This window comes from Chlamydotis macqueenii, chromosome 4 (assembly GCF_036417535.1).
Source record: "Chlamydotis macqueenii isolate bChlMac1 chromosome 4, bChlMac1.mat, whole genome shotgun sequence".
In the NCBI taxonomy this organism is placed as follows: domain Eukaryota; kingdom Metazoa; phylum Chordata; class Aves; order Otidiformes; family Otididae; genus Chlamydotis; species Chlamydotis macqueenii.
The window spans coordinates 74,349,680-74,373,111 of record NC_141559.1 but is presented as its reverse complement, the minus strand read 5'-3'; the positions used below and the strand labels follow the sequence as shown (position 1 = coordinate 74,373,111).

At 38.0% G+C, this 23,432-nt stretch overlaps 1 protein-coding gene across 4 annotated transcripts in view; it reads left to right on the top strand.

Annotated features, from left to right (window-relative positions):
* RGS12 (regulator of G protein signaling 12) overlaps nt 1-23,432 on the top strand; it is a 90,259-nt gene that overhangs the window by 5,146 nt on the left and 61,681 nt on the right. For all 4 annotated transcript variants that reach the window (XM_086746691.1, XM_086746687.1, XM_086746689.1 and 1 more), the window contains exons 2-3: nt 1,219-3,163; nt 18,991-19,110. In XM_086746691.1, coding sequence (XP_086602817.1) covers nt 1,307-3,163; nt 18,991-19,110 — 1,977 coding nt within the window. In that variant the 5' untranslated portion in view covers nt 1,219-1,306. The remainder of the gene's footprint in view (nt 1-1,218; nt 3,164-18,990; nt 19,111-23,432) is intronic.

Below are 23,432 nucleotides of genomic sequence, written 5' to 3'. Positions count from 1 at the left end.
CCCTTGCTCAGGCTGAGTTTATTGCAGTTTTGTGTAGCTATAGTCCTCCAGTTATTTCAGTCAGTCATCCTCCAGACCCGTGGAAGTAAGAGTTTGTATCATGCAAAAAGGGGATAGTTTCAAAAGTTGAACAAGATGTCATTTCTGTTCTTTGTGTTCCAACATTTTTATGCATTTTAACCTGTTTAGTAGAGGAAGCCTCTCTAAAACAATGGAATTTACCTGAGTATGATTAGAATGAGACATCTAAACTTCAGTGTCAAAACTGAAATGTAATGAAATGGACTGATTTTTGCTGTTCATGTAAAGCTGCTTTATTTTAATTGTAAAGTAATGACTAGATTAATACTGGCAGCATGTGGAGTTCCTTCTTTTTTCCTCTTTTTTTGGTAAGTTTTTGTCTAAATTAAAACACATGGATGTTGGGATGACTAACTGAAATGCTTTTTTTTTTTATAGTGTTTGCTTTCTGACAAGTTATTTTTGAGTAGATCAATTGGTGTAACAGTAAATCTGATTTTTGGATCCCTTTGGTCTAATACACAACTGAATGTCTGTTTGTTGTTGCACACGTAATTGAAATGTATGTGTGAAAGCTGAAGTTTGGCATACATATTTTAAGCTGCCTTTACAGTCAGTCAGTGGAGAGATATAGGCAAATCTGGGGGTAATTTATGCGACCTGTTTTATGTGGATGCATTTGGTACCTGTTTCTGTACATTGCGTATAAAGGAGGGTGGGCTATAGCTGAGTAGATAAACTTAAGCTCTGATTTGTATGTTGCTGGGAAACGACAGATGAGCATCATCCGGGATTTTCACTGTGCTGTAAAATGTGGTGGTATCGCAATGGTGCGGTAAGCCAGAAGTTACCGGAATAGTAGGTAACAGTGTGGAGTTGGGGAAGATGTCACCTGCCATAATATAAAAACACCGACTGTACATCACAAGACTTAGATTCTGTTCTTTGCTTTGCCATTCAGTTACTTTGCCATTTTGGACAGTCACTTTGCATTTCCTACTGCCTTCTCATCAGTAAAATTAAGGCTGTGGTACCAGTTCTTTTCAAATAGTTTTGAGTGTTGTGTTAATTCTCTAGCAATAGTTTTTGATAGAGTTCACTAGTAACGTTTCTGAACAGTAAAGGGAATACTGGGTACTAAAAAACTGAAGTATGATTGAGAATTAAAATTTTTTTTTTCTTTCTCTCTTTCTTTAGAGCTTCGTCAGATGGAGTGATACTGTGAAACATGATAAAAAAGAGGACTAATTAAAAGTTTTCCTATTTCAGGAAAAAAAACCCAAAAATGTATAGACCAGGGGAAACAGTCAAACGTCGACTCAACATGCATGCTCCTCCTCGGATAAGAAGTGTGGAAGTTGCAAGAGGAAGAGCAGGTTATGGGTTTACCCTTTCTGGACAAGCTCCTTGTGTTCTCAGTTGTGTTATGAAAGGAAGCCCTGCAGATTATGTTGGACTTAAGCCAGGAGATCAGATATTCGCAGTTAATGAAATCAATGTGAAAAAAGCCTCTCATGAAGATGTAGTGAAACTTATAGGGAAGTGTTCTGGAGTCCTGCACATGGTCATTGCTGAAGGGATTAGTCATATAGATTCATGTTCAAGTGATGAAGAAGTTGGTTTTTATGATGGGAAGGGATGGCTGAAACCCAAACCTGACTCTAAAGCCCTGGGTATAAACAGAGCAGAGAAAGTTGTTGAAGAAATGCAGTCTGGTGGCATTTTCAACATGATCTTTGAGAATCCTGCTCTTTGTGCTGGTAACTCAGGTAATTCTGCACCAAAACAAAGATCGTTTTCAGATTCTGCTGCTATTAAATTTGAAACTGGAAATGAAAGTGTGAGCAATCCAAACCTACTGTCAAAGGAAGAAATATCCAAAGTCCTGAATGACGACTCGGTTTTTAGAATTGGACTGGAGAGCGCAGAAGACTTTGGATTAGATGCCAGCATTTTAAATGTTGCCATGATTGTAGGTTACCTAGGTTCAATTGAACTTCCTTCGACAACCTCAAATTTGGAAAATGAGAGCTTGCAGGCTATTCGTGGATGCATGAGACGGCTGCGGGCAGAACAAAAAATCCATTCACTAGTGATGATGAAGATAATGCATGACTGTATTCAGCTCTGCAGTGATAAATCAGGTGTAGTGGCAGAATATCCTGCAGAGAAACTGGCATTCAGTGCTGTTTGCCCGGATGACAGGAGATTCTTTGGACTAGTTACGATGCAGACGAATGACGATGCAAGCTTGGCTCAGGAAGATGAAGGGGTTCTGAGGACATCATGCCATGTTTTTATGGTGGATCCTGAATTATTTAATCATAAAATTCACCAGGGCATAGCAAGACGTTTTGGACTGGAATGTACAGCGGATCCAGACACAAATGGCTGTCTAGAGTTTCCAACATCGTCTCTACCTGTTCTTCAGTTTATTTCTGTCCTGTATAGGGATATGGGGGAATTGATTGAGGGAATGCGAGCGAGGGCTTTTCTTGATGGTGATGCAGATGCTCATCAGAATAATAGTACGAGCAGTAACAGTGACAGTGGAATTGGAAATTTTAACCAAGAAGAAAAGAATAATAGAGTTCTGGTGGTTGATTTAGGGAGCAATCCAAGTAAACACATTCCTAACAGCATATGGGAAAATCCAGTAGGAAGGGGACAAAATCAGCCTGCTTCCCATTGGAATGGCTTCTGTCATGAACAAGAAGGAAACGTTCCTTTAGAAGTTATTCAGAACGATAAGTCCCAAAATGTAAGCAAACACTTAAGTCCTTCTGCTCGCATTGAAGTTCCGCTGGTTTCCTCCCGAAATTCAGTACCCCCATCAAAGAAAAACACTGCAGGCATAGGCAATCAAAGGTGGTTGCCCGTGCATGTTTTACAAGAGTGGCAGCATGGAAATGCTAGTGACCAGGAGTCTTACACGGATTCTACGGATGGCTGGTCAAGTGTTAACTGTGGAACTCTTCCCCCTCCAATGAATAAGATTCCAGCTGACAGATACAGAGTCGATGGCAGCTTTGGTCAGCCGCAGTTAAAATCTCATAAAAATGAATGGTCTAAGAAGATGTTTTGCATGCAGAACAAATTTGGCCCTCCTCACAGTATTAGGAAGTCTAAAGAAGATAAAAAGGTAAGGATATGTTGATACTGGTTCCTAAAAAAACCCCCAAACCCAACCGCCTATGGTATTGTTACACCATGATATTTGCGTACTAAAATTTAAACTTATATTATATCACTTAAAAAATTTCAGATGAAGAAAAGAATATGGTTCGTTCTTCTTTGCAGAGGCTTTGCATTTTCCTGTTTAATTGAGTGCAGCTCTGGAATGGTACTTCTGCTTGTTGTCTGTTAGAGCTTTCTCATATTTCTTCTTGTCTGTTCATTGTTTCCAAATGTTGCAGTGGCATTGCAATAAAAGGAGACATGACATTCTAGTAACTTCAGTTCCTTCTGACCTCCGTCAGCAAAAGAATGGAAACAGTCTGGATCTACAGTCTGAGCGAATGTTATTGTTTTAGTGATACCTATTTATATAGAGATGTAGTCTAATCATTAATCAAGAACTTGTGTTATACACTTTTAACTCTAACTGAATAAGACAACTTTATTATAATAAAAATTCACTCTTGCAAACCTCAATACAAGTAGCATTAAACCTACATCAAAGGATAGTCGTTAGTGGTGATTATAGTGTTCACTATTAAGTCACAAATCTAACATTCTGCCAGTGAGCTGTAGTTCAAACTTTATTCCTAATTGCTGCTTCATCTACTTTGTTTTGTCTCCTATTAGGCTTCTATAAACCAAAGTGAGAAGGTCTAAGAAAACTGCCAAAAAGTATGGGGGGGTATCCAACATAATTACGTACTGTTCCCATTGTCACATACACGTTTCGCTGTTGAGGGAGCTAATCTCATGGGAGTCTGTTGTTGATAACTGGGATTCAAGCAAAGTGCAGGTCATTGGTCTTACACTAAAAGAGTTAGTAGCAGAGTTGTATCTAAAACACTTGCTGACTCCGGGGAAGACAGAACCTTGTACTCTAAATTAGTCTGCAAGAAGTCCTGTCCCTCTCCTTCCTTGAGGAAGTGTTGCTTGTATGACTGATTCAAGGGTCCAGCATGCTATCTAAATCTGTTTTTGCAATTTTTTTTTCCACCTTATTAAAAATATCTGACAGCTGCTCAAGTGGATGACAGTAGGGATTCATTAGCTGTTTCATGCTGTTATAAACAAAATCTTTGCGTTGGTATCACACTCAGACATGGACTTTTTGGGGATTAGAATGCAGAACTTCAGAACATTTTGGTGTGGAAAGAAAAATTATTTATTATTGCTTTTCTTGCACTGTGAAGCCAACAATTTTCACGTATGTTCTTTTGTACACTTTTTGAGCTGAAAAAAACCACAACAAAAAGCTAGTATATATAATAGTTATATACTGGTACAGTTTTAATGTGAAGTGGCTGCTACAGGCAGCAATATTTTCCAGACCCACAATAATATATTAAATTTCAAGTGATCTTAAATACAAGGTGATTAACGCTTCTCAGAAACCAAGTACAAATTATCCAAATAGAAACAATTAATTTGTAAATATTGTCCACCCAAGCCACCTAACAGTCAATTCTGTCCGCTGCCCTGAAGACTACATGCTGCATGATGTGTTTGCTGATGGCCCAAGGAAAAGGCTTCTTTCTATGCAGCACCTGATGCAGATGCATTCTGGATGTTGGTCCCAGTGCTCTTCGGGAACAGGACCAGCTACATGGGATGCTGTTGAAATTCCTTCAGGGTCTCTGCAGCCAGTTTGTGTCTGCAGTGTTGTCCATGATAGTAATATGGCTTAGATTTTTTTTTTTCAGAGATTTAAAACTAAACAAAATATTGAAATGTTTGGAATGTTTATTTCATGTAAGTTAAGAATATACTAATGAACATCTCACAGAAAATTTTTCACTTTGAGATGAAAGATATCCTATATGTGGGTAAACAGTAATAATAGCAACCTGATCTAGTCGGGGATGTCCCTGCTCCTTGCAGGGGGGTTGGACTAGATGACCTTTGAAGGTCCCTTCCAACTCTAACCATTCTATGATTCTATGATTCTAATATTTCACCCACTGTATCACTCAGACCGGCATATACCAGAATATATTTTCCAACACTACGTATCTCAATTAATCTTCCCTTTAAAGTTTATTTACTAATAAAATAGGCGTTCTGTTCTTTGATTAATAACAAATTTGTTTGCAAGACACATTTAAAAGGTTTCTACATGGCTTTAACGTTTAGTCTCATTAAGGCTCCAGAACCTCTTCTGCATTTTAATTTTGTCAGTATTATTGAAGGCTTTTGAAACTGATGAGAAAAGCTCATGAAAGTCTCAAAATCATTTGCAGGCATAAGTTGCAAGCACTTAACGTTATTCAGAGTCATTCATAAAGATGAAGTAGTACTATATTCTCATTGTAAATCTTTAATGAAAACAGCCAGAGGATGTTGTTACTGATGAACGTACCTCTGTACTTCTTTAGGTACTCCAGAAATAGGGAAAAATCTAAATTTTTGAATATTTTTACTTTCGTAAAAGAATGATACTCAGAAATTCATACTCTCTTTTTGCTTTGTGTGAAGAGAAGATCTAAGATTGTCTTTTCCAAAACATTATTCATGCTGCATTCTAGAAAACTATATGCCCTCGGCTTCCTGTGACCTTTTTAAGTGGTAAGAACTGATTTTACACAGCATGCTGAAACACATTCCAGTCATGGAATAAAGTATATGAAGTGGCCACATGGGATTGCATTCATATTTTTACAACCTAGTGGCTGAGTCAAATGCTTCGTTTGGCAGAGCGATCCTTAAATTGCTTTTTAATTAAGGTGGGGTTTTTTTTGTCTTTTACATTAATACTGGAGGGCAATATATCCTATGCGTGGGAATGTGCAGAAGCCAGTAGAGGGAGAAGAGATTACCAAAGCTAGAGTTTTTTTGTGATGGACTCTGCACATCCATATTATGTACCGTCTTCTTTCTTGGAGCTTTCATTACACGCTGGGGAGAGGAGATGAGTTCCTGGATGCAGTTCTGATCTAACAGATGAAGAGACTGGTTATGGTTTGAGTGGGAATGGAATAATTCCTGCTTTTTTGTTTGTTGTTCCTTTTGCACTGTACTACTTCCTTTGCTGTTGCCTTCTTATCTTGTTATTTCCACCTTCTTCAGCATCTCACTAAGTTTCAGTCACTTACCTACTCATCCTTTTGCATGATTTTGGTTTATGTGAAAGAAAAGCACCACAAACAATACGAAGATATCAAGAGATGTTAGGATTGGCAAGGGACTTGAGAAATTGCTGAACAGGGAAGCATTCCTTTCCCTCTAGACTAAATTAATCTAATACGTTTGATTTTGTTCAGCCCTTACTCTCTGATTTTGGGCTAACTCCTGGCCAAAAATATGTCTACCCATTACTGTTTTAAATTAAGTTTTACTGGGAAAGTACTCCTTTTTCCACTGGAAAGCTTTGTATCAATCAGTTTAGTCTTTGAGTTTTCTCTCCATGAGGACAGAAGCACTGACCTCTCATGGTTCATTTTTTTTTTTTTTAAAGAAAGTCCGTTTTGATATTGTGGAAGCAAGTATAACATTTAAGATCACAAGAGGTTTTATAACCTGAGCTTAAGAACTCGTACTTGGGTACAAGGTTTATTCCATGTGAATATGACAAATCTATTAAAAAGTAATTAAAAAGCCTTTTAAAATTTGGGGGATTGATTTTTAGAAACCCTTTTCTGCTTCACATTTGTTGTAAGACTTCTGTCTTGACCGCATTATTGTTTGGGCTCATGAAGAGTGTGAGTTTGTAAACGGATCTGATCTGTAGATCTTAGAGGAAGAGAAAATAGATAATCTCATTGTCTGAGATTCACTGGACAATAGTGTTGCAAATACTGTTGGTTTTCTTTTAACTAAAAAAATGTATCAACTGCTTTGTAACCTCCGTGACTTCAGTGACTGAAAATACTGTAAAAATGTGGAAGAGAGAAGACAGCAATACTGTGGGGTTCACTAATGCATCTTTTCTTGCTAATATATTTTCTGGGTTACTATTATTGTTCCTCCGTTTAACTACTTCAGAGTTGTCTTTGTTTCTGAAGTAATTATTACTGAAAAAGATATACTGTTCAAGTTAAAAGTGGAATAGTTTTTCATGTGAAAATTTGTAATTTGCTTCAAATCCAAGAATTGCTGTTTTTAATGTTGGTAACTGGATGGTGAACTAACTGAAAGGCAGATATTTTAGATGCAAAGACAATGTTGGCAAAGCTGTGTGGTTCCCATATTTGTTTTTTGTTGTATAATTACATGTTTTTTTCCCTTTTCTCTACAATTCTGTTTGCTCACTAGCTTAAATTGTTCCACCCCAGCTGTTTATGAAGCAGAATTAATGACAGCTGGATTGCTATTCTTATGCAGTGCAATTTAATGTTAATCTTTGGAATTATAGGCTTTGATCTGATTTGAAATGTACATACATACCTTAAAGAGAACTCAACTGAAATCCTGAGCTAGATCTGAGAATGTGCTAATGTGAATTAATGTACAAAGAGGCATTTATGTGAAATAGGTCCTCTGATACATTTTGCTATGAGAAAATGAAAAGCAGTTGAATGTTTACTAATTTTGTGTAGCCTTTTCTTATGTATTGTAATCTTCTAAAATAATTATTTTAAAAAATAGTCAGTTCTAGGATCTTTAAAAATGTATAAAAAGCCAGAAAAATGCTGGGTGCTTTTCTCTGAAAAAGAAATTAGGTAAAATGTGGAGAGTAAATGTCTGTAGAGCAGTGTTGACTTTCTGAACTTTTCTCATTTCAAATTATGTGCTAGAGATTTAGAATTTTGCATTACACCTGAATGTAAATGTTTTCTAAATCAAGTGTAGGTTTGGACTCCAATTAACATAATGACAATTAAGGGTTGATGCAGGCATCTAAGGATTTCTGAGCTAATTTTGAGTTGCAAAGTCATAGGAGAAGGTAGCATCTTGAGAAACAAAAAGAAACAATGAAGAAAACAGTGTGGAGAAAAATAATTAGCACAGAATGAATTGAAATAATGAGAAGTGGCTTCATTTTAAGTTTTAAATGTAGAAGCTTTGATATAAGAGATTGTAAAATTATTGTCTGAGCGTTCAGTTGTACAAAGAGAGACAGCATTCCCTTGAAGTTGAGAAGATTTAGAGAAGGAGCTGTAAAATACCAGTTCTTCACTGGAGAAGAGAGAGATCAATATCCAATAAAGGTCTTTAATTAACAAAAATAAATACGTAATTGCTAAAACTTACCTGAAGCGTCTAAACAGAAACATGGAGAAAGGAAGCATCAAGAGAAAGACTTGAAAATTCATCCCATCAATAAAATGGCCATTTAGACATCAGTAAGTTTGCAAAGATAGTACCGGAGAAGGATATTCTGTATCATCAAAACAAATTCAAGGTCTTGTAGGTAATCATGTGTTATCATGCTTTGCGTTCACTTAGCAGCTGTACCTTTGAAAAAGATGTGTTTGCACGCCACCTTCTACAGGAGCAACGTTCCATCGCTATTACAATATTAGAAACTTTTGTTTATTTTCCAGACTTAATTCTCGTCATGGCCACCTTATACCTATTTCTTCTTCTGCTAGTGTCTTTTAGTGCAAGTGACTCTTTCTTCAGCGTTTACCTTTTTGATTGTGCATAGAAATGATATTCTCTTTTGGCTTTTATTTTGTTTGATGTAACATGCTTAGTCTCTCAGTCTTCTGGACTTGTTCCTTCCTTGATTGTACTGTATGGGTTTCGAGATGGGTTGACCAGAACTATAAGTGGTTTTGAAAATGTGGGTAGGCAATGTATTCTTAAAGCTGATTTCTGTATTTATTTTGCTTTTCTGATGGTTCTTCATTTTCCTTTCTGATTGTTACTGATTATTGGGCCATACTGACTTAATGTTCCCAGCTAATGCCTACCTAATGTTCAAGTGGAGACCGATGACGAGTGGTGTTCCTCAGGGGTCCGTGTTGGGCCCGGCCTTGTTCAACATCTTTGTCAGTGACATGGACAGTGGGATAGAGTGCACCCTCAGCAAGTTCGCCGATGACACCAAGCTGTGTGGTGCCATCGACACGCTGGAACGGAAGGATGCCATCCAGAGGGACCTGGACAGGCTGGAGAGATGGGCCCATGCCAACCTCATGAAGTTCAACCAGGCCGAGTGCCACCTGGGTTGTGGCAATCCCAGGCGGGGAATGGATCGAGAGCAGCCCTGAGGAGAAGGACTTGGGAGTGCTGGTGGATGAGAAGCTTAACATGAGCCAGCAATGCGCCCTTGCAGCCCAGAAGGCCAACTGCCTCCTGGGCTGCATCAAGAGAAGCGTGGCTAGCAGGTCGAGGGAGGTGATTCTCCCCCTCTACTCTGCCCTGGTGAGACCCCACCTGGAGTACTGTGTCCAGTTCTGGAGCCCCCAACATAAGAAGGACATGGATCAGTTGGAGAAGGTCCAGAGGAGGCCACAAAGGTGATCAGAGGGCTGGAGCACCTTTTCTATGAGGACAGGCTGAGAGAGTTGGGGCTGTTCAGCCTGGAGAAGAGAAGGCTCCGGGGAGACCTTATAGTGGTCTTCCAGTACCTCAAGGGGGCCTACAAGAAAGATGGGGAGAGGCTGTTCAGTAGGGCCTGTTGCGATAGGACAAGGAGTAATGGTTTTAAAATAGAGGGGGGTAGATTTAGATTAGAAATTAGGAAAAAATTTTTTACAATGCGAGTTGTAGAACACTGAAACAGGTTGCCCAGAGAGGTGGCGGATGCCCCATCCCTGGAAACATTCAAGGCCAGGTTGGATGAGGCTCTGAGCAACCTGATCTGGTTGGAGATGTCCCTACTTCTTGCAGGGGGTTTGGACTAGATGACCTTTGAAAGTCCCTTCCAACTCTAACCATTCTATGATTCTATGATTTGTAATTTTCTCCATGTTTCCCTCTAGTAACTTGGCTCTTTCTGCTCCTCTGCAATTTCCAACTAATAGGCTTCCAACTCATACAAGAAACTATTATCTAGTTTTACTGAGAAAATTATCTTACTGTTCCATTTGTATTGATACCATCAACATGTGTGGGTTTTCCTGAAAAAGGATTAGGATAGTACTGAAATGTAGGTGAAGAGTGTTTTGTGCCTAGTTTCCTTAGTCCAGGAGACAAGCAATGATTTTCATTTACTTGGGTGTCTAGTGTGACAGGACAGGCTCTCTTCTCTGTCTTCCTAGAGTGCAGAGAAATCTTACATGAAATTTTACGTCATTCTTGATTATATTATGGGCCTAATTACCATTAAAAGTGCCACTGTAATGGTTAGAAGGCAGTGAAATGTGTCATTATCGTCAGTAATTCACTAATCATAGTGAAGAGGTATTCTTAAAGGCAATCAAACCCATTGACCAGGAATGGTGAATAATACTGTTTGAATCCTTTGTCATACTGGCGCAAAAAAAAAAAAATCATTACAGGAATTGCAGTGTAATTAAAGCCTGTGGAAAAGCTGTCTGTAAAGTTGGAGTTGTAACGTCTTTTTACGTTAACCTTGTGAGGTGGCGTCAATCCATGATGACGGCAGCAGCGCGAGGCAGCCTGAACGCTGTTACTTCATTCTTTTTTTGTTCCGTAGCATATGGAGCCCTCTCTATCAGCCTGCCTACCTGCACCCCAGGACTTCCTGCTTCTGTTCCTGTTATGGTTCAGGGGACTGGACTAGAGCAAGCTCTTCTCCCATTTATCTCTCAGATTCTTTTATCTCTTTAAGGTGACGAGAGGCCCTAACCCAACATACCCCATTTTTCAATGTTAGGCTCCATAGACCCTCACCTTACGAGTTCTGCAGGTGTGCAGTGTCAGATTTTGGGATGAGGAGCGTGTGATGCTGGCTGATGGGATGAGGGGTAAAGGGAGGTCATGGCCTACAGTCTTGCTTGTTCTGCGCTGCGGGGTGGTCACTCAGCTAACAGGACCTGTAATCAGGCGAATGGCACGTAGGGATGGTAGCGTACAACAGAGGAAGGTGAAGCCAAATTGTCCAGAGCGGGATTTGAGACTAATATTAATGACAGAATAATATTTGTATCAACTTCTTTCTTCTATAATCCTCCACTATTTTTTGAGATTTTGTGCGCTGACTATATTGGCATTACTGTGACATCTGTTTCTCATCCCTTTTCAGAAGCGTCTCAGTTAGGAACTAACTTTCTGAGGTCTTAAACCTGCATTTTTTGTGAAGATGAACTGCCGCTCCAGACTGACTCTTTGGCTGTTTAACATCCGAGAGTGAATTTGGCATGTTTTGAGTAACCACAGAAGTTTCAAATTATATGATCTGTGTATCTGGGTTCTGAACTATTATGCCCTTTACTGTATAAAGTCTTAGAGTCAAACCTAAAAGCAGTGAGAGTTTTTAAAAACCTCAATAGCTGGAAGTATGAGTAGGACAAATTAAATTTGATGATTTTATAGTTTGTATGATTAAGCTCTGTGACACATAGAACCTAACAAATTCTGCATTAATGAAGCTCCTTGAATTGTGGCCTTTTAAATGGTGCTGTTCCTTTTTTTTTTTTGTGAAAAAATTTGTGCATAGCATCTTCCTTTTGTTACATGCTTTTTAGAAGCAATTAATCTGAAATCAGTACTCAAATTGACACTTGTACAGGCACTCATAGACAGAGTTCTTGTTAAAAGAATCTAATTTATTGGACTTTTTAGTATAGAGAGATGTTTACCTGAGGAGTTGACTCTCTGGAACAGGATGGCCAGTTACTATCTGAGTGGTGACGGTTGTTTCCCTTGCAAGCGTGGTTTAGGTGGATTGTGTAAGACTCCCCAACCTGTTGTTCTGGTGAATTTTTCTAACCCAGGTGGCAAGTGGTCCTACATGACCATTGCAGCATGTGTGTGGTCCTTTTGTATTGATTATCTTAAATGGTCAGGACAGAAGATGGTTTACTTGTCCCGAAAAGGAGGAGAAAGCAATTCCTATTACGTTATTACATATCAGTAACTATATTTTTGTTTTAGAGCTATTAGAACTTAGTTCATGACATTAAATTTCTTTCTTATGCTTTTTTTTTCTCAAACATGTTAAAAAATGATTTCACTCTTGTGCTTGTGAATCTTGTGAAAGACTGAAAACTGAAACAGTTTTGTGAGCATTTGAAAGCATCTTTCTGTAAATGTAGATCATCAGGCTCGTGAGAGTAGTGTTGATTTAACTTCTTATATTTTACTTATCCCTCTTCCTGCTCTTCCATGTATCAGCCAAAATCTCTGTCCCATAAGATTCAGCTCCTTTAGTTTCTCCTCAAGGTCACAAATTGTGAAGCTTTTTCCGTAAGAAGATTAAATTGGCTAGATGTTGTAAAGCTGGCCTCACAGTTTTTTTTTTTCTTCTTTTCCCCCTTTTCTGGATTCCTGCTGCCAGCTCCCTGTATTTTGCCATTTTCAAGGGTCCCTGAACACCTAGCAAAATATCTCCCACTTCCTTGGTCTCTTGCACTCCAAGAGCTGCCCGTATCCTCTCCTTGCTACCTCTTTACTGCTCCTCCAGCTTTAAAACTGTTGTATCAGAGGAGAGGAATCTCATTGTTGCAGAGAGATACAAAGATTATGTAGTACGAAAAGGAAATTTCAGGTTGTTATGTAAGACAACTTGATAAAAAGTTGTAGTACTTAGTGCATTTGGTAGAATATGAAAGAGCATGATACAGCTCATGCTATAGCTGGGAATTTCTTTAAGCTAATTGAAGATGTTTTCTAAAGGTGTTTGGTTTCTTTGGGTTCTGAATAATTGATACGGTGTCATCAATGTGCTGCTGTGGGCTCCAGCTCCAGGTTAGAGTATCGTATGGACTGTCGTAGTTTCACATTGCATTTCTTTGGTAGTACCAACTTAGAGTTCCCATTGCTCTCAGGCCGGAGTTGGCAGTGAGCATCATCAGTTATGTTGTCATGATTGTCTGCTGATCTTTGTTAGAAACAGGATTATTTAAATTCATAAACTATGGTTTATTGTTAGTGGAGATGAAGGGGCAGCCTGCTGCAGTTTGAGAACTGGCATGAGCGGTCAGAGGTACATGCAAAGTCCTTTAAGCCAGCATAGCTGCTGAAAAAAATGTTACATGGAACTAGTGCCTAACTTGTTTATTTGTAATATTTACTTCTAAGAGCCTATCCTTTTTCTTTCTGTCTTTAAAGAACTGGATTTTTGCAAGCCACCTTGTATCGGGTCATTTTTGTTCTTTCTGCCCTTCTGTTTGCAGTCTAAGGAGTCATGTGCATCTTCACTGCCTTTTTCTTACTAATACATAAAGTACAACATTTTCCACTTTCTCATTTGTACTTTTCTTGCGCACCTCTTTTGTTACCAGACAGAAACCGTTCCCACTTGGACATATTCTCAAACTGCAGCTCTATCAATCCTGCTCTGGTGACTTGTTTTTAATACCTTTCTTGGCAAGTAGATCAGGAGGTAACATCCACAAAGCCAAAAAAGCAGGTTAAAAATAAATTTTTTAAACAATTGTACTTGAAGGGAAAGAAAGACTATAGTTTGGTCAGTGATTGATGGGTTTTTCAGGGGGATGTATTTGCACTTGCCATTTCCTGTTAGCCTAAGGAAAATGTGTGATCTAGTCATATAATAAAAAAAAATTATGCAGACCCATTCATTGTCCTGCTTTTTCTCTTACGGTTATACATTTAACTGGTATTTCAGTCCAGGGTAGTTCACAATTTTTGTTTAAAAAATAGAAAAAGGAACGGATTTTTTAGAGCATCAGTGTGTTAATTCCTGTAATCCTTTGTTGTTTTTCCTCTCCATCTGCCAAATCATAACAAGATAAAGGCTTTTAGAGAGATGTTCTTTTGTACTCTCACCATGATAGATAAGTGGTAGCAGAGTTGTGAGTTATCTGTATGGCAAAATGCAGAGGGTGTATTGCTGTAGCACATGCTTTTCACTAATCAACTTCTTTTCACAAATTTTATGCATTTCTGTTTCTGGTTCCTAAAATGAAGACACTTAGTGAGGTATCAGATGGACTTTAGTTTCCAATACTGTTCTGTGATAGGATTTCTTAGATTTTATTGACTCTCTAGATATTTTTAGAGTTTTCTTTTATAGATTCAGCAGCATAGTGTTTCAGGAAGAGACTATTTAAGATATGATAGTAAATAGTTCTAGCACTTGTTAGCTAATCTGTATTTAAAAAACCCCACAGCCCATGTTTTTGTTTGGCAGGTAACAGTGAATGAAACAGCCTTTTGTTGGTCATATAGTGTACTGTTTTGAAATTTTTTTAGGTTCATTTAATGCTTTTTAATATCTGCTTACTAGTCTAATAAAGGCTTTTAGAAGTACAATAATTTCTTTATGGCTAACAGACGCAAAATTTACATTAATATCAGTCACTGCACTAGCAGTCTGTCTTTGCTCAAATATTGTGGATTTCTTTAGCCATGCTGATTAGTTCATTCTGGTTGCAATGGCTGTTCTCTCTTCAAGTTACGGATGCTTTTATTTCCAGCTCTTTAGAGTCCCATGAAAACCATTTGCCAAAATGTTGCTGCTATTTACTTAAGCTACGTGCTTGTTTCTTGATTGGTGTGCATGTGTGTATGCAAGGCAATTTTTTAAATTGATCTGCAGAAGGAGGTCTGCCTCCATAGTCTGAATGTCTGGAATAGAGTCAAGAGAGGATGAAAAGGCAGACTTCTCAGCACCATCACTAGGAAATGAAATACTTTGTGAACCGTAGTCTTTTTTTTTTTTTTTTTTTTTTTTTTTTAGCAATGTCTTCCTTAATTTCCTAGGTTATTAATTGGATTCTTCAGAGCAAGGAAGAGATTTTTGTCAGCTGAAAATGTTTTCCTAATTGCAATTGTTATCCAAAGGGGTTGGGGAAATGGTTAGCTCAGTGAATTTTGTAATTGTTTCTTAAGCACGATTATATTCTCAGGGTCTTTTCTTCCCCTGCTCTTATATTTACAGTTCCATCCAGGGCTCAGTAGTAAATTTGTATAAGAATGTCAAAAACCGCAAATACAAATTTTGATTGGATACTAATTTACTGTTCTCTTTTCTACTACCACACAATTTGCAAGTGTTTGTTGTCCACTCTCTTTCTTTTTGTTATGTTTCTGACCACAAATAGATAAGCAGCATTTACTTCGAAAATGGGGCATCTGGTGATAATTAATCTTATCTAGCGTCTGCTCGTCAGTGGAATCTAATTAGATTTTTCTGCAGGCAGTTTATTCTTCTTCCTTAGATTTGTAATGTTACTGTTTTTCAAAAATTTTTGAGTGTATGTTCTCTAGTTTTATGTCTTAATCTCACAGAATTGTATATGACTAAACATATACTGGACAGTTTCTATTATTTTTGGTCTGAATTAGGAAGAAGAGTGAAATTGTATTTGTTATTCAAAATAGATATGATTGCTATTAATAGTTTTTTTTTTTTTTAATTTTGTTTTCTTTCACCAGTTTTCTTTTATGAAACATGAAGTCCTCCAAGGGATGCATCTTGCTTTGAGAAATACAGGAAAGGCTATTAAGCAAAATCCATACTGTGTATCTGTTTCATTAGTTTCAACATACCCATTGTACTCGCACTAATGATGTCATTAATTTCACTAGCCTTAGAATTTGCTGAGCTATTTGTAGTCTGATAGTTTTTTCACTAATTCACAGATTAAAAATTAAAAAATTGCGAAACCAGTGTGGTCGTACTTGGCTAGTGGTGAAACCTGGTAGCTGTACACAGGTATTCATGCTGCTTTAACAGGAACGTACCCATGTGGGAGGAGCCATGTTAGTGTTTTGAGATCTTATGCGGTAACAGTAATGGATACTGCTGAATTTAGTGAGGGGTTAGTGTGGAGTTCGCTGTTTGACACAGATTACTGCATTAGATAGAAGCTTTCAGTTCAGACAGGACAGACTGCTGTGACTGTAAGGTATGAGCCAGGTGAGAACTGCTTTAGTGACACCTATCTGGACAAACAGATGATTTTAAAAGTGGCTCAGAAGGACAGGACCTGTCCTCATTCCAGTGAGTGCTACCTGTGAACGTTTACAGAGAGCAACTTTCCTATCTTCACATTCAGGTCATCATTTTAACAAAAGCCATCTTAGCTTGTTTATATTGTACTTTTTTATGTTCTCTTAAAAAACTTAGAAACCAATTTCCAGTTGCTAGCTTTCCAGTTTTCTTTGGCAGAACCCATCCAATTTTCTTCTCAGCCAGTAAGAAAAAAAACCTTAGTAAATTGAAAATGGGGAGGGAAGGAGATTTTGTATGAAAATGGATCACTTTTATAATGAATGAAGAAGCTGGGGTCTCAGCCTGTTGCAGTGATGAACCCTGCAACATCCTTTGGATCTAGATTCCTGTTTACTGTGTTATGTCTTGAAACTTCTATGAGCTTTTAAACAGAAGTCTGTTGTGAATACTGGTGACAGTAGAGCCCTGTTGCTGAAGAATAGTGTTGAGTCCATAGGAATAGGCAAACAGGCAGACATTTTCTGTTGGATAGTTTATCTTTTATTGCAGTAAGGAGACTGTATAATATTCTCGATGCTCTTCTCTACTTTGTATTGAGTGGGTGGTGAATGTGAAATTTCATAGAATCATAGAATGGTTTGGGTTGAAAGGGACCTTAAAGATCACTTAGTTCCAACCTCCCTGACATGGGCAAAGACACCTTCCACTAGACCAGGTTGCTCAAAGCCCCATCCAGCCTGGCCTTGAACACTTCCAGGGATGGGACATCTGGAACTTCTCTGAGTAATCTGTTCCAGTGCCTCACCACCCTCATAGTGAAGAATTTCTTCCTAATATCTAATCTAAATCTACTGTCTTTCAGTTTGAAGACATTACCCCTTGTCATTTTTGCCCTTGTCAAAAGTCCCTCCTCAGTTTTCTTGTAGGCCCTCTAGGTACTGGAAGACCGCTATAAGGTCTCCCCAGAGCCTCCTCTTCTCCAGGCTGAACAACCCCAACTCTCTCAGCCTGTCCTCATAGGAGAGGGCTCCAGCCCTCTTATCATCTTCGTGGCCCTCTTCTGGACTCACTCCAACAGATCCATATCCTTCTTATGCTGGGGGCTCCAGAGCTGGATGCAGTACTGCAGGTGGGGTCTCACCAGAGCAGAGGGGGAGAATCACCTCCCTCGACCTGCTGGCCACACTTCTTTTGATGCAGCCCAGGATACGACTGGCTTTCTGGGCTACAAGCACACATTGCCAGCTCATGTTGAGCTTCTCCTTCACTAGCACCCCCAAGTCCTTCTCCTCAGGGCTGCTCTCAAGCCATTCCATGCCAGCCTGTCAAGTTTCCTCTGGATGGCATCCTGTCCCTCAGGCATGTTGACAGCACCACACAGCTTGGTGTCTTTGGCAAACTTGCTGAGGGTGCATTGTATCCCACTGTCTGTGTCACAGAGTCAGTCCCAATATCGACCCCTGAGGAACACCACTCATCACCAGCCTCTGCCTAAACATTGAGCTGTTGACCACCGCTCTTTGAGTGCAGCCATCCAGCCGATTCCTTATTGCTAGAGTGGTCTGTCTGTCAAACCCATGTCTCTCCAGTTTAGAGGCAATGATGTCATGTGGGACAGTGTCAAATCCCTTGCACAAGTCCAGGTCGATGATATCAGTTGTTCGTCCCTTGTCCACCGATGCTACAACCACATCATAGAAGGCCACCAAATTAGTCAGTACGATCTGCCCTTGGTGAAGCCATGTTGGCTGTCACCAACCACCTCCTTGCTCTCCATGTGCCTTAGCATGGTTTCCAGGAGAATCTGCTCCATGGCCTTGCCAGGCACAGAGTTGAGGCTGACCGGCCTGTAGTTAGCAGTACTAATAAATCTATTTGTAGGTTTACTGTGATAAAAAAATATGCTCAAATGAAATTGAAGAAAATTTACTCTGAATTAAACTCTGTTGTTTTCTAAGGTGAAAAAGTATCAGAAAACAGGGAGGAATTTTCCCCACATTGGATGTTGCAGTGAAAGGAATTCAAAATTTCAGGCATGTAATCACAAGTTTTTCATAATGTAGCGAGTTTATGTACATCTGCTTAGCACCAGTCACCGACTGTGTGCCTACTCTTCCTTGTAAGCTTACATTTTGCCATTTGGCATAAACTAGATATGCACATGCTGGGCTGTTGAAGCTTAACTGACATCTGGTGACTTTTTAAGGAGAAAGAGTATGATTATGGGGAAAAGAGAAAACCATTAGATTTAATTATTGCAGCCCCAATTCTAGTGATGGAACATCCAAGTGAGGTAGTTTGTTTCCTCAGAACAAAAGTTCCTGCATTTTGTAATGTGTGATTTAAAAAGTTGGACTTTAGGAAGCCTTTTTTAAAAAAGGGTAGTGAAAGTGGGATCTTTAAAAGTGTGGAGAAAGATTCCCGCAGAAGCCAAGTGGGGTGATTTCTCGGATGGTAATTTCCTATAGAAAGAACAAATATTTTGTCATTGTAAATGTTTTTGAGTAAAGACAGTAAAGAAGTAGGATTGTCTTGCTTTTAATTAAGCTCTGTCTACTAATACTGACATGCAGCAACTTAACTGATGACTTGTGTTTATACAGTACCTTAATGCTGTATATTTATGATATTTGACTTGAGACTGAAAAAGGCATAACTTCAATGATTTTAATACATTATTTTACAGGGACATGGCAAGTGACCAACTTGTGTTGAAATTGTGGTCCTGGTACAGGTTTGCAAATCCATCTCCTTGGAATTCTGTACCTATTGATGCTTGAAGTTCAGATGCTGTTGCTATGATCAGCAATGTACTACAATTAAGTAAAATAATAATACATATTTTCTGTTATGTTTAGGGTGCAAAGTTTGGACATCCAATGGGATTAAATCAGGCTCCTCCTCCACGTTCTTCTGTTCGAAGATCATTTGGAAGATCTAAGCGATTTAGTATTACTCGTTCTCTGGATGACCTTGAGGTAATTACCTTTCACTTAAAACTGAGTCCTGGAGAGGAACTTACAGTAGTTAATGCTGATCATTAATGATAGAAAGTAAGTAATATCCGTAGTGTAATAAAGTTAGTAATCATTATATGGCATTTATGTGAGGGGAATACAGATTTCAGGTATTATCTGAGTTTCTCAGTGTGTCTTTAATAGTTTACATTGATGTCAGCAGTGGCCATTCTTTCTGTGGGGAATTTTGACTTTATTTTACCAATTTTGCCAATTACAACTGGTCATGTAAAGCAAAACAGTACAGTTTTGCTGATGAAAATTTTAATCATAGCTTAGAAATAATTGTATCATGATATCATATAAAAATCAAATGCTTGTCATATTCTTGTTTTTTTTTTTCATTCAGCTGATGATCATTGCATTGAGAAAATTTTGGAGGGTTATGTTTATTGCTGGACCAAGCTCTTTACGTAACTTTCTAAGCAACATAGCTTACTGCATATGGAAAAGTTTTTAAAAAATACTTAAATAGGTTTTTCCTCCTTATATGTCAGCAGTTGAGAGAAGAGAATTCCTCATCAACTTGGTGTTGGTTATTGGTTATGGTGATTTTGAGTGTTTCTGAGTGTAGTATAACAATGCCATTTCCCATCTGGTATACCATCAGCTGATACCTGGGCCTCAGTGGCAAAACCTGATTGATTTTGGTGAAAATGAGGAATGAAAAGCCATCTGAATTTTAAAAACTGCTCCTCCTGCTCTGCTGAGAGCCTCCTTTAACCAGCCGTAGGAATATGACTTCATTAGATCTTCTCTTCTAGTGTGCCTTCTCGAGAAAACCTGACCCATAGCAATGTGAAGGTGAATAGAGAGATTTTTCCCTTATCCCTTTATCATGCTTATTTGGAAGAAGGTTTGTTGTTGGGGAGAAACAAAAATATGTGTGGAGCTCTTGGGATAGGAACATATTACACTGCTCTTCAGCATGGGAGGGAATGTGGCACACTGATTCCTCTAAATGGGAAGGAGGTGTTTAAAAAGCATTTGAGATGGGAGGAGGAAAGAGGGAGATACTCTGAGTTTCCTGCTGTGGGAAAATGTAGGAAGAAACAGCATTTTACTGACTCGGAACTAAAGGAGAGGAGAACTCGGTGGATTTTTAGGGAACAGAATATATGGAAGGAGCTGCTGGCGTGCTTAGGGAATGCAGGTAGGAACTGTAATTACTTCTCAGATGTTTTAAAGGACCTTTTTCATTGTGGTCTATTTCTCTTTTGTTGTGTGAAGCTTTTAAGTGTTTTGGTTTTTTCCTAGTCATGGAAAATAATTTTTCATTTCTTTGCACTCAAAACTTTCATGCAGCAAGTACATAACTTTAAAAAACAGAGCAAGATCCTCTGGATAGAGCTCTTTGGGAACCATCTAGCTATATCTTTCTTCATTGTAAAATGGTGATTCTTCTAAATTAAAAAAGCTTGCTACTATGTATTACCTGTTTTGACAGAATTTCTGGTCACAGTAAGAGAGAATCCTCTCAGAATATCTTAAGAGCCTAGTGCTAGTTAGTCACGTGCAATAGGAAAAACATGGTTCATGCCATGTTCTTCCAGATTCAAATTTCACAGAGATGTATGTGCACATCTCTTATTTTGAACAGCAAGGGTATAATTTAATTTCTGTTGTAGGAGCTGTTTTACATTGCATAAATATTCATTAAAATAGGGACTTGGTAATTACTTTCCAGTAATTTCAGAAAGATGTCATAGTCACTGGCCTAAAAAGTCCATTTTTCTCTCATTATGTCTTAGCTGCTATTTGTTAGTGTATATAAATTGAGTAGCACCAACAGGAGGGATTAAGAGGACTGAGAGGCTCTTAAATTCTTAAAAGCTGTTACTTTGGACGGGGAAACTTACATTCTATGTCACAGTATAAATTGGACAAAGAAATAATCTGTATTAAAATCTGTATTTAGATGAATGCCCTTGGTACATTGAGCTATTTGGGTGTGGGCTGCTCTCTCTCAGTTGTTTCTTTTCACTTTGAAATATCTTTTTTTCCCCTCTGCATGCCATAAGAGAATGATATCCTAGCCACCAGGAGAAATACCAACCCAGAGAAGAATTTAAAAATCTTTGTAAGTCAAAGTAAAACAGCATTGAGGTGTTTTGATTTTGATTCCAACTTTAACGTTGCTACTGCAGCACTTTTCCCAAGTACTGTTACACTAAGCATAGTAGAACACAATGTTGTCAGTACACGTTTAGATTATTTCAGGCCGTCTATTTAGAGTTGCTGGAAGAGGAAATAACAATACCAGGAAATTCTTAGAGACTCCACCTTTGAAATAATTATCATGAACATATTACATAGGCTACTCATTGCTTTTGTGTTCTTTACAGTTATCTTGGCAGAATGGATAAGGTACTAACCCAAACATGAAGTTTGAAAATGAGTATGCTTCTCTGAGCTTGTGGGTTTGATTCCTGCTGGCATCCAACTTAGTCTTCTAAATTGCGCAGTGTAAGCAGGTTCCATGCAGTTTCTTTCATGGGCATGTGCTGAACACTGTTCATTTGCTTATGGATCTGAAGAAGGCTGTATTTGTTTTTTTTTTGTATGAATGTATTCCTCTTGTCTTTGGAGCTGTGGCGTGTGAAGTACTAGCCGTTAGTTTTGCTGTCTTCTGCCATAAGGTGGCGTGATTTCTTTGCAGTTTTTTTTTTTTAACTCTATCCAAGAATAAAACATATTTTTATATATATAATTTTAATAAAGAAAAGCAATGATTGCAAGATAATATTTCACTTTTTCTTTTAAATTGTTATATTATGGCTGCCTATACATGTACAGACAATATTCTTATAAGGTTAGACTTAGCTATAACGATACAGTTAAGCATTTTTCCTCTTACCTGCAGAAGCTGTATTATACATAGAAGAAAACAGAGAAGTTTGTAGGATTAACCACTGGGTGCTATTTTTACTAATAGAACCTGAATGGAAGATTATTTTAAATCTGCAGGGATCAAAATAGGAGGAGAGTGCAAAATTAACGGATGCAGTTATGCTATGACTATGGTATGGAAAATGTCTCACAAAACACAAAATACACAATTTTATTTCTGAACTGTGGAAATTGTGCTTATTCATGCCAGGGCTGAATGTGATTATCTTGTAAGTTGGAATTGAATTCAGAAAATCAGCGAGCCTAGTATATGCCTTAATTATGTTGTTTTCACAATAAATGTATTTAGAACTTTTTCTTTATTAAATTCCAAGAAATCTGCTTGTATTAAGAACAAATTCCTATTTTGTATGTAGTAAAAAGTCTTCCTGTGTGAATCATTTATAATAGTTATGAAATACTGTCCATTAACAACCATGTTAAAATTCTGTGATTTCCACCAATTTTACTTTATAGCAAGTTTGCTGCTTCATATTTGCAAGGTGTAGCTTAAGCTAAATGGAACTTGCCATGATTTCAGATTATTTAATATTTGGACTAATGAGAGAGCATGCTCCTATCTTTCTTTCTGCTTTTCTTCCCTGTAGGTAAGTGCCACTACTCTCATCCTCCTGCACAATTCTGTCCTGGCAAAGACATTGTTTGTAGATTTATAAATACGTTAAAGGTGACTCTGTGAGACTGCAGAGACTAGAACACTACCTTTGTAAAAAAATTATGTTAAACAGAGTAATCCTTTTACTCGTCAACGGTTTTGGAATCAGATTCCATATCACTTTCAACTGTACCTTATTCCATTCATGCTTTTAACTTTTCTTGAGGTCTGTAAAAATGGTGTACCCTTGCAGTATTCCTGTGAAGTCAACAGATTTAGGTTCCTCCTCACCAAGGAGAACATTCAAAGCTGTTGTGTTTCCTGAAGATCATTGTGGCACTTGTACTTCTGGTATTTTTCTGTGGTTAAAAATAGGGCAGAATAGTATCGTGAGAGACATAATATCTTAGGCAAACAAGTGTCAGGCTCTTTGAGTATTGTTAACTAATCTTTTAATGTAGTGGTCTTTTTAAAACTAAAGACTAATTCTCTTACCTAAATATCAGGACAAAAAAGATGTCTGTTGCTGCTTTACTTCTTGTTCTCATCCTGTTTTGGAAACCTTAAAGCTGTATCCTATATGAAAAAGAACACTTGGATCAAACTTCTAGAGTTAAGTAATGTTTTCAAAGTTGTAATGTATCATACATTCCTTTTAAAAATCAGTATGAGGAATTTTGTTAGAATGTTCTATCTTAATTATAACCATTAATAATGTAGTATTATTAGCTGTTATTATAGATAATAATGCTTGATTTTTTTTTCTGTTTTGTTAATT